Source organism: Ambystoma mexicanum, chromosome 9, assembly GCF_040938575.1.
Source record: "Ambystoma mexicanum isolate Mex_15411 chromosome 9, UKY_AmexF1_1, whole genome shotgun sequence".
Taxonomy (NCBI): Eukaryota; Metazoa; Chordata; class Amphibia; order Caudata; family Ambystomatidae; genus Ambystoma; species Ambystoma mexicanum.
The window spans coordinates 1423005977-1423016986 of record NC_090931.1 but is presented as its reverse complement, the minus strand read 5'-3'; the positions used below and the strand labels follow the sequence as shown (position 1 = coordinate 1423016986).

The 11010-nt window shown below is 44.2% G+C and overlaps 1 protein-coding gene across 2 annotated transcripts in view; it reads right to left on the bottom strand.

Annotated features, from left to right (window-relative positions):
* Positions 1–3295: 3295 nt before the first annotated feature.
* The window catches only part of RUFY4 (RUN and FYVE domain containing 4), a 239506-nt gene continuing 231791 nt past the window's right edge, over positions 3296–11010 (bottom strand). For both annotated transcript variants that reach the window (XM_069616819.1, XM_069616818.1), the window contains one exon: positions 3296–4772. In XM_069616819.1, the coding sequence (XP_069472920.1) occupies positions 4667–4772 (106 nt within the window). In that variant the 3' untranslated portion in view covers positions 3296–4666. The remainder of the gene's footprint in view (positions 4773–11010) is intronic.

The following is an 11010-nucleotide window of genomic DNA, read 5'->3' as shown; positions in this document are numbered from 1 at the left end:
TTTTTCTAATTGCGCAACTCTGGGGGAGATATCTTCAAGATCGCCGATTCTTTTCTCCACGTCTTCCACTCTGTTGTTAACTCCCATCCACCTTTCATCTAATTGCTGTAGTTTAGTATTTGTGGTTTCTATAAAGGGTTTAAGTGCCCTAATTTCCGCAAGAATGGCTTCTATAGCAGGATCTGAAATACCTAATGGAGGTGGTGCGTCTCTTTTAGGTCTTTTTAAATTAGTTGAAGATGAGGTAGCATCCTTAGAAGAGGAACCATTTTTTGGTTAGTTTTGCTGGTTGCCATATCTACACACTTGCTGACAGATGTTTGTTTTAAGGTGCGTAATTCTCTCTAGATATTATTCTAATGTTTTACTCTTAAATAAAGAGACAAAAAATTGAAAAAACGAGAATAATAAGGCATACACTACAGAAGATTAAAAGAGTTAGGAAATCCTGTGGGAAATTAAGCAATCCTGGAGTGGACCAACCACTGTTATCCAGAGCTCTTTTACAATAAAGAGAGGAGCAAGCCTGTAGAGCTGTGGAGGTGTGCAGGTTGGGTGATTATTATCCAATCTGTATGTTCATTGTAACAAAAAAGAAGAACATTGCAGCAAGAAGATGTAGCAGTTGTTGTTGTATATAAAGGATAGGAGTGTTTATGCAGAAGGCAATCAAAACAAGGTGCCTAATACTTTAATTTAATCCGTGTGTCTTTATTATTTATCCTCACTTCCCCTTCTCTGATCTTCCTGTCTACTCATATGATAGACCAATTATATCACCAATCTCTAGAAGCAGTGCCTTTCCTCTTTTCTCCAAGCCTCTATACATTTATAATAATCTTCTTTTAATATAGTTCCATGTGTAATGTAAAAACGCAAGTACTTTAAATGCTTCTTACTTTTTTTTTAAACATTTTTCTCCGCAGCAGGTAGCGCTCTTATATGGAGGAGCCTGTAATCCAGGCCAGAGCCGGAGCGTTGCTTGATGCGCGAAGCCGCACCTCTCCACACGAGGGGCGGCTCGCGTTCTGGCGTGCTATCGAAGCAAGTCCTGTGAGAACAGCTGCAGCCAAGGAAGCAGTTCTACACGTCAGAGCCGTGCAGAATCTTCACCGAGCCTTCGCGGGATGACAGCGACGCGTATAGCAGCGGATTTAAGGTACATTTTTAAAAAATAATAATAGACCTAATGCAATTTAAATATTTTATGAGGCGGAGCCGAGCCTCTAGGCAGCCATCTTACCTCGGCGCTAAGCCACTCACCCACCGAAACACTTACTCTAATAAGGGTGCAATGCATGTTCAACTCTTGTCGTCTTCAACCTCCTTAGGGATGCCAGAAAATGGCAGAACTACTTATTATTGTAATTTACAAAGGTGGATCAAGTGAAAAACAGGGCTCTGCACCACTTATCCTGTAACATTACACTGTAGTTGTCATCAAGTTACCCCTGTGCCATAAAAATAATATAGAGATTTGCATTGTATTGTGGAATATGCATTTAGTACATTTTGAAAGTATTTTGGGGCTATATAATTAAGTGACAGACAGCATAAAGATTGGAATATATTTATAAATGTGTAACTGTTTGACATTGAATGAATAACATAAATAATTTGTGTACCTAGACTTATTACAAGTATGAACGATCATGGTCTACGTGTGTTTCACTCTTTCACAAAAGCTTCTTCAGGGCCTGCAACCGTAACAAGAGTAAATACCCCCAAATTAATAGATGGGCTCTTTCTGGTTTAACTTCATTGCCCCTTCTTCAGGGCCTAATGAAGTTAATTGTGAGGCCTCCAGCATTACAATACATGAAACGCTGCTAGCAATGTCCACAGTTCACAGCAAATTAACCTCGCTCGATGCACCATTGCAGAGCAATAAACCCCAAGAAATAAATCCTAATGCCCATCAGTAATATGGAAAATTCAACGACTGAAGCTCAATCAATGAAGAGTCACATTGCAAAAGTAATTAGCCAAATATTAAGAATTTTGAAATTTCATGAGACAAGTTGATATTAGATTTCACTAGGCCCTGAAGAAGCTTTTGTGAAAGGGTGAAACACGGGTATTCCATAAGTAACCATAAATGTAAAATTGTAAACTCTTCTTCTCCCCACGTGCCATTTCTCTTTGGAGACTAATCAAATGTCCTCTTATTTTGAGACGGCTTCATTATTTTGTGGCCTCGATAGCCTAGTTCTTTCCTAGCACATGTAATGATTTTGCCATTACAGATTAGAAGGCAGGATACTGAGGGAAGAAAACGTTCTCAAAAATAATGAATGTTTTCAAATCCCCCCACCCCCCGCTGCACCACATTGTAGATTCAGAAATGTTTGGGGAATATTGATTTGATAGATTATTTATAACGTGCTTAATACCCAGATGATTCTAAATGCGGACCCGGGGATCGAACCTGTGGTGCTCCGTGTCATCTTGCTTCCAAGGCGAGCACGTTGTCCCTGAGCTATCCCCCTGAATCGGATGTATTTTTCTCAAGTGCAAATTAGATCGGTATAGCGGGCGCAAACATTGTTAGAAACAAGTTTTCTTTTTTAATTGACCCCCCCCCCCCCCTACGTGCTGAAAAGTGTCAGAACACCTGGGTCAGATAACAGGTACTTTACACCTGGCACTCAAGGTATTCGTACAAAGGGAAACGTTTGCCCTGGTGCACAAATGCATTGATAGACTGTGCCATTGCTCCAGTACTAATAACGTGCAAAGTTGCAGTTACACCGGTGCAAGGATTCTGTAATCTGGCCCTGATGTTCACCATATTTGTGAAAAAAATCATGGGTCAGCTCAGGGAGATAAACAGATTCCAATATATATATATATGTATTAGTTAAAAGAAAGTAATGGGTCCTGACAGAATCTAATGTGCATCAATTATTTTCATTCATCATTACGAGTACTATTATTATTTGTAATATTACTATTATTATTTACAAACATGTATTACATAGCTAATTTCTTAATTATACAAACATTCCATCTAACAATTTATTTTAGCACCTTCTAGCCTAAAATACAGTGAGTCAACAAAACGTATGTAACATACAAGTTCTATACCCTATGCATTAAATACTTATTTGTACTACCTGCTGGAAAATATGTTATATCCAGTACTATGACATCCATAGTTTATCCTAGGTGTCTGTTTTGCAAATCTACAACAGCAGTCTACTGTGCTTGTTGTTTCCTGATGTGAGCTTTTCTTAGAATTAATCAACAGATATAAAAAGACCTGAGACAATCAATAGTGCATACAATACAGCTGTAAAGGGGTCACACTTATTTATTGACATTTATGACAATATTTACAGACTTTACTTGCTTTTATGCGTCTCTCACATCATGAGTATCCCACAATACATCACTTGACACGAGAGCCCTGTCATCTCCTTGTATCCCAATCTACATGTCGTGGAACGGCACAGGGCAATCGTTCGGCATCGATTCAGCATCGCAGTATGACTGTGTGCCCAACCTTTGGTTCTCTCATGACTCCCCTGATCCCTCATTATTGACTTACCTGGCTAGTGCTGATTGGAGTTGCAGTCCAAAACATCAGGAGAGCCAGAGATTGCAGACCGCTGCATTGATTGAGATATGTGTAAACCTCACCTTTAAGGTATTCTATACCTATGCACCATGAAAAATGTAAACATAACAGACGGTGGACCTCTGATTTTGCACAATAACTCACTTTAGATATGTTGATAGCTTTTGAGGATGCATGGTAAATTCCAGTAGAGTTTCTCAGAGTGACTGAAAATATGCAAATATCCAAGACTGAACCTCATTGCATATGAATCGGTCTCATACATAGTCATATGATATACCACATTGATGCAACAAGGCCAGCTCTTTATGTTGATGAGTTCCTTGCTTGCAAAACCCTAAAAACAGTGCCTGTTAAAATTATACAAATTGACTCCAAAATAAAACCGGAACAGCCCATCTTTGCTGGTTAGTTCTATAAGTCTATTCATTTGGGGGTATTTCCTCTTGTTGCAGTGCTGTTGTGGCAGTTCAGCTTGGCATGTGGAAGCCTCGTATTGTTTATAAGCCACTGTACAAGTCAGGGCCGGCCCCAGGTCTACCAGCCCCCTGTGTGAGAGTTTGTGCACAGGGTGAGGCCCTTGCTGTTCGCCCTGCGCAGCATGATTGTTGCCGGAGCCGCGTCTCTGCCACTCACTAATAGAAAGTCGTTGACTGACACTTTACGCTCATGAAAAGTGTCAGTCAATTACTTTCTATTAGTGAGTGACAGTGTCATGTAAAGGGTGCTGCTGTCTCACACAATGCAAAATGATGACAATTGACATTGAGTTAACTTTTGGCACCCTTTAGCGGCACAGCGCCCCTGTGTGACCGCACCACTTGATCGCACCTTGAGCCGGCTCTGGTACAAGTACTCGGTTCTGCACAGGGTGGAGCCACATGATCGTAAACATTAATTTCCAAGTGTTTCTAGAAGTATGTGTCCAGGCGGCTAACTGCCAGCGTATAAATTATACAATATATCGCCATCTGGAGTCTTTGCCTGTGTGACTGATTAACCCATTCCATCTACAACAGTGCACTGCGGAACATGAAGGCAGCAGGTTTTGGTTTCCCTTGGCTGGGTGAGATTGGCTGCGTCTGGTCATGTGACGAGAGAGCTTTTCTTCTGTTGGTAGCATGGTGAACAGTAGCGTTGCTTTTTCCCGGCATCCACAACACAAGCGGGACAAATTGTGTCACTGCAAGTTCTGAAAGAGATACAATGAATGTATGAGGAATCCCTGTACACCCACCACCAACAACCAAAACAAAACTGAAGTACAATACAAAATGGCTGACAGATCGCAGGGACGGAGCGGGTAAGGATGACGTGAATCAATAGTCAAAAAGGAAATGCAATGCTTGCCTAAATCCTACGAGATTTAATCAATGAAAATAGATGCGTGGCAATTCCCCAATACAGGTCCCCACTATGAGTTTAGAATATTCTGTAACTCTAGAAAAATCTCCAATACACAGTGGCTAGGAATACTATGTGATTAACGTTGCAATGTGTGGGAGGCTAGGAGGATATGAGTGTGAGGGAAGTAAGTGAGAATTGCCACATGGCGCAAAAATACTACTGTATGCCGTAATTTCTTATTGCATGTAAGGAAGACAGTAAACATGACGGTATGCACTTTTAAAGACCCGAGAGGCAATGCTCAGAAATCGGGCACCTGTGATATCCATCCAGGCATGTTGACAGATACTGAGGGGAGAAGAGAGCTTAGGCCTCACGGGTAACTTTCATACCTCCACATCCCTCTTTCTTCTTACAGTACTTAGCTCTGAGGCCTGTCCTCCGTTCCAGGAACCCTTCTACACTTTATTTTCTTCTGAGGTATGATACCTCCTACTTACCCACAAGCCCCAGTTCTAAACAACCAAGCTGGAGCATGTGACCCTGCCTGCAGGGAGGGATAAGAGAGGTATCAGTACTGTGACGAGGAAGAGCAGGACTAGAGTAATGAAGATTACCAGTAAGTAATCAGACCATTCTCAGAAGAGCTTATGAGCATAGCTTGGCTGAGGAGTTAGACAAGACAAAAAGACAAGGCCATTTGGCTTCTGCATGGCGAAAACCCCTTTCAGGAAGTGGTTATCTCTCTGCGGCATAGATTCCGTGACTGCACGAATGTGGATAAAGCTTTGGATATAGTCGCTATATAAAAACGGTATGAATAAAGTCTGGAACCAACCTACCCCAGGAGCATGGAGGGAGTAAATAAAAAGGGAAATTCCAAAGGTTTGCAAGGCACTGCTAGAAGGCAGGATTGTGCCACTGGATCTAACGAGGACGTGGGAAGGGAGGGTGACTGCAATGCTGAATTTGTGTCGCCTGGAAGACTTCAGAAGCCAGAAGGTTGGTGAAGAGGGAAAATTGAGATCAAACCCATGCCCCCTCACCCCAGGCGCATATACAGAAGAACAGCAGGAAGAACAAGGAACGCACTTATCATTTGAACCAGGCCCCAGCGCACCCATGGGTGACAAATATGCTGAAACACACCCACTTCACCAACAGTGCAACTTCCATGCTACATTAGAATCAATGCTGCAATATCAGAATCTACAAACACAAAGATCCCTGTTTAAAGGATTGCAAATGCCTATATGAATTAACATGGTCTAATTGCACAGTGTAAAGCCATGTTTCAGGAAAATTACAGCCAAGTTCATTTCTCTCACTGAACACTGGCTGCAGATGCCTTCAGCAATGCTCCTTGCAAAACCCACGAGCAGCCAAAGTCGCGCAGTCAGATAACATTGCTTTCTGCAGACAAACATTTTTTAATTATCCAATAATGCGAGTAAGCCACGGCAACCCAGTGTGTTTTTTTTCTTTTCTTTCTGGGAAAGAAAGACATTTTCGCAAAGACTCGCACAACATTTGAAACATAATTGTAACAAGAATGGCTCAGACCTAGCCAATGAGCACTCAGAGCTCAGGTGCGAAATGCTTGCTTCAGCTAAAAAGTTATGGGAACAAATTCATAATGGAACAAGCTAGAATTAGGTAATGGTGGGCTGGCACAGCTAAACCAACCCACTGACGCAAAACTCAAATGTCCAATTATCAGGCTCTCTATAAGGGCTACATAAGTAACCTATTACTCTGCAGCCAATAGCAGGAGGAGATAAGTTTCTGCGAGCTGATACAATTCTGTGAGGTCAGCCTGCAGTGTGATTACAAAGCTGGCTTGCAAGCCAGCCCCGAGGGAGACGGCGCCTGAACTCTCGATGTGCACGATGCTCTGCGTGTTTTTTTGTTTTTTTTTGTTTTGCTGCCCAGAAATAAACACAGTTTGGAACATGCTGCTGCCTGCTTGGGACTCTGTTGCATTTCTGTGGGCCATATGGGAGGTGTTGGGGTCTCCCATAGCTGGTGAGGGTATGGCTGCTGGGCCCCACAGCCCTGGTGGGGGTCCAGATTCTCCCCAACAAGTTGGTGCCCTCTGTGATGCTCATTGCTCATTGTATCATTGGGTGAATGAGCACTGCCTGCGCAAGCCCTGCGTTGAACTGCACTCCCTGCCGCCGACTCAAGGAAGCTGTGGGACACTCGCCTGCACCTGAAGACCGCCGGAAAACGCGCAACCGGCTAAAGGCTTCAGGGGCCACTTGGAAATACCCCGCTTGAGGGCAGGTGAGAGCCCTGCAGAAGAAGGGGTCCGGTGAAGCGCCTTGAGGGGGTGTCCAGTAGCAGAGCAAGTGCCAGTGCAGCATAGGAAATGTAAGTCAACCAGCAACATGGGCTTTGAGGGGGGGAATGTTTCAAGTATTATAATGTATTGTTGATCAGTATGTTGCAGAAATGTTAAGTTCTTTTGCTTGGGTAGAAACTGGGGGGAGGCACTGTAAATTGGGTGGTGGGAGATTGGACATTGTTGCAAAATTCAGCGAATTGGTGGTGATCGGCACGTGAATTGTAGTTGGAACTGGGGCGCTGGCAGTGGTCCCTTCTTGTGTTTTTGAGCCTATTGGGTGGGGTAGTAACTCCCCACATATAGGACAGGAGTGCCGCGCTTGGTGGTCTGGATGGCGATTTCATGTACGGGGCTCTGGATTTCCTATGAATTGACGTTATAGATCAATGAGTAGATGAGGTTCCCTGCTAATTGAGCGTTTTAGTTCAGTGAGTGGATGATGTTTCCCCGCAGGAGGTAGCTAGATTGTTCCCGAGTGCAGACGATAATTGACTGGTTAAGCTCCCCTGGTGAGGGGCGTGTCACACGTGAGGTGACGCAGCGTGCGCAATCCAATTATAAGAGTTTTTATTGTGGTTTACCTTGTTCCAGTTGAGACAGGAAGACAGCTGTGGGGATTGTGGGGTTTTATTTTGGGATTTTTGTGGAGTTGGGAGAAATGGGTTATTGTTCTGTGTATGCACATTTGTCTGTTCATTTGCACTGTGTTTTTAGTTTGGTGACGTCACCTTCAGATTGATGCATAGGACACAGAGTTTTGATGGTGAGGAGATAGTGGTGTGGTTTTGGATTTGGAGAATAGGTGACCCAGAGGCGGTGTGTGGAAGACACATGCGCAAGATTGTGGGGGTGTGCTGGAGAAGGCAATGGTTTGGTGAAGATGGGCTGCACGTGGAGTGCACTGGCTAAGGTGCGGAGCCAAGAAGGCTTACAGAAGTTGAAGAATGTTCAATTATCTTCTAACTTTTGCTCCCTGAACAGCGGGCTATCGAAATTTTCAAATTAAGGTGAGGTAAAATGTGTCACACAATAGAGAAATGACTCCCCTTCACCTGTTGTGTAGCACACAGCTTCCATGCCGAAATAAGTTAGTTAAACATAGTGGGCCTCATTACGAGTCAGGCGTTAAGGGTTTTACGGCGGCGTAAACAGCGCCGACCCTTACCGCCTGATTCCGAGGTCCCTTAGCGCCATGGAGGACTTAACACCTGCTTTTAGCAGGTGTTAAAATCCATGGCGCTAAGGGACCTTGTTGTTAATTCCGCCACCGTAATTTACGGTGGCGTAATTAACGCCTTCCCCACTCCCATTATGCCCTATGGGGCAAAAATGGGAATGGGGAAGGGTAAATGGGGATTGGGGATTTACCGCCCGCCAACCTCAGAATGGGGCGGTAAGTCCGCCAACCACCATGGCGTAAACTTAGATTACGCCATGGTGGTAAAGGTACGACCCAGGCAGTAACTTACCGCCTGGGTCGTAATGAGGCCCAGTGTGTAAAGATTCAAAAGTACTGAAGCTAAATAAATAAGACCATGGCTGCTCATAGGCAGGTTCTCCAGAAGCGTGCAGCAATAGCTAAGGACAAACATACACAGCGCTTACACGGGAATAGGCTTAAAGAGCACATGGCTACAGTTGAACTGTGGCGCATGAACGAAAGGGAAGTGGCAAGGCGTCAGCAGATGCTGAACCATCACTAGCAGAGGGAAGAGGGGACTCGCCCTTCCGCACCTCCGGGAGTGTAATATTTGATGACAAGGATGGCAAGCAAGGAATGAATTGCATGAGAGAACTGAAAATAGCAGGAGGACATTTAAACACCACACACACACACAATCACAATACACTAAAGAGAACAAACAGGAAGGTGCAGAACAACCCACTAGCAGCAGAGGAGCGAGCAAGGGAAGGCTGCAGTGCATGAAAGCAGATTTGAAGGAACAGGTACAGAGGAATTAAATTTAATGGAAGATAACAGGGGTGGTGCATGGAGTAAAAATAGCAAAAGAGAGTGGGGAGAAGGAGCACAACAGCTTGACTGGGCAGTGCACATGGAGGGAGAAGAGAGGGAAGGGAGAGGGACTGTGAAAAGAAAGTGCAGTGCAAAGGGACAGGAAGAGAGCGGGGGAGCTGGAAAGGGAAGAAAGGGAATGGAGGAGGAAGGATGAGAGGGAGATTATGGGAAAAGAGCGTGGAGAAGGGATAGATGGCAAAGGAGTGGGTACAAAAGCAGGAGGATGAACAAGCCATAAAAGTGGTAAGTGAGTGGGTTGCACTGGAATGGGACAGAAAGGGATTGGAGGAGGAGAGAACGACTGAACGAGACAGCACAGCCAAACATGATAGAGGATCAGTAAGGGGTGGTGCAGCATGCATGGGGTTATGGAAGGGAGGAAGGAAGGATAGCACGCTAGATATTGACTGTGTGATTGTAGATTGTGGCAAGAGAAGACGGTTAAAAAAAAAAAAATTAAACAAAAAAACAAAAAAAAAACAACAAAAAATAAACGGCAGAGGCAAAGAAAGGCAGATGAGGACAAGTAGGCACAACATTAATTATTAAAGTATGCAATGGGAGGGGCAGTTAAAAACAGCCTCAACACACACGCACAAGAATCACAATAGCAGTGTCAACAACCACCACAATATGCACCGCCCATGTGGGGAGGATACATGGGGCAGGACGGGATCATTTCAGCAGACACCACAAGCACCAACGCAGGCACTGTCACCACTACATGTACAGACACAACAAATGACAGCACCACTACACCAGGACTGACAAGAATAACAACCCAGGGGCACTGCACAGCAGTAAGCACCCATACAGAACACTGACACAATAGCAACGGTACCGGTTACATGACTGGGAGGAGTCTTCCTGATGGGGAACAAACCTTTCAAAGGAGATAGATTGACATTATACCCCTAATAGGACAGCCCAAGACAAACTTGATTTGACTCACTCTGCCACACACACACTCAGGCTCCACCTCGCCGACAGAGCGGGCGAGACGCACGCCGACACACACACACACTCACGCACACTCAATAATGCAGAGTACAATTGCATAGGGGTGGTGATAGGTATCAAAACATTTTCTTTTCTGGGTGACAGTGGGGCGACTAGGCCATGCATTAGGGAAGAGACATTTGTGACATCATGAGCGATGTGGATATGACCACCTTATTAACAGAGAAATCCATAACTTGTTAAACACCAGGCATACACATGTTGAAAGTAAGGAAGATTGTTTAAGCATAATGGGGGTGCACGGTACAGAGGGGGTGCATAATGATAGCGCATCACAAGAGAGTACATTTAGCTACATTTTGAGCACACATCTTTCAGCGAGGAGACTGGGCTCATGAATACACGAATAACACAGAACAATTAAATGAGACACACAAGGTGGAAGAAGGTGCACTTGAGGGGGGAGGCCTACATTTAATTGACGGTTCACCACGGGAGGAGAGAAATAGAGGTAAAGGGTGGATGATCCATGTTCCCAACAGACACCGTTTGGCGACAAAATAACACAGTGCAAGTAGTAATGCCACTAGCGCTTTTGAACACAGCACTGTCACAAATGCATTAGCCAACACACATAGGGAAAGAGGTCATTGCTGCACGAACTGGAGAATAAAGGTTGTATTAAAATTTGAGAGCAGATAATGGGGGGAGAAATATATTGTTTAAATGCAACAGTAATTACAGTAGTGGAGTAATAAA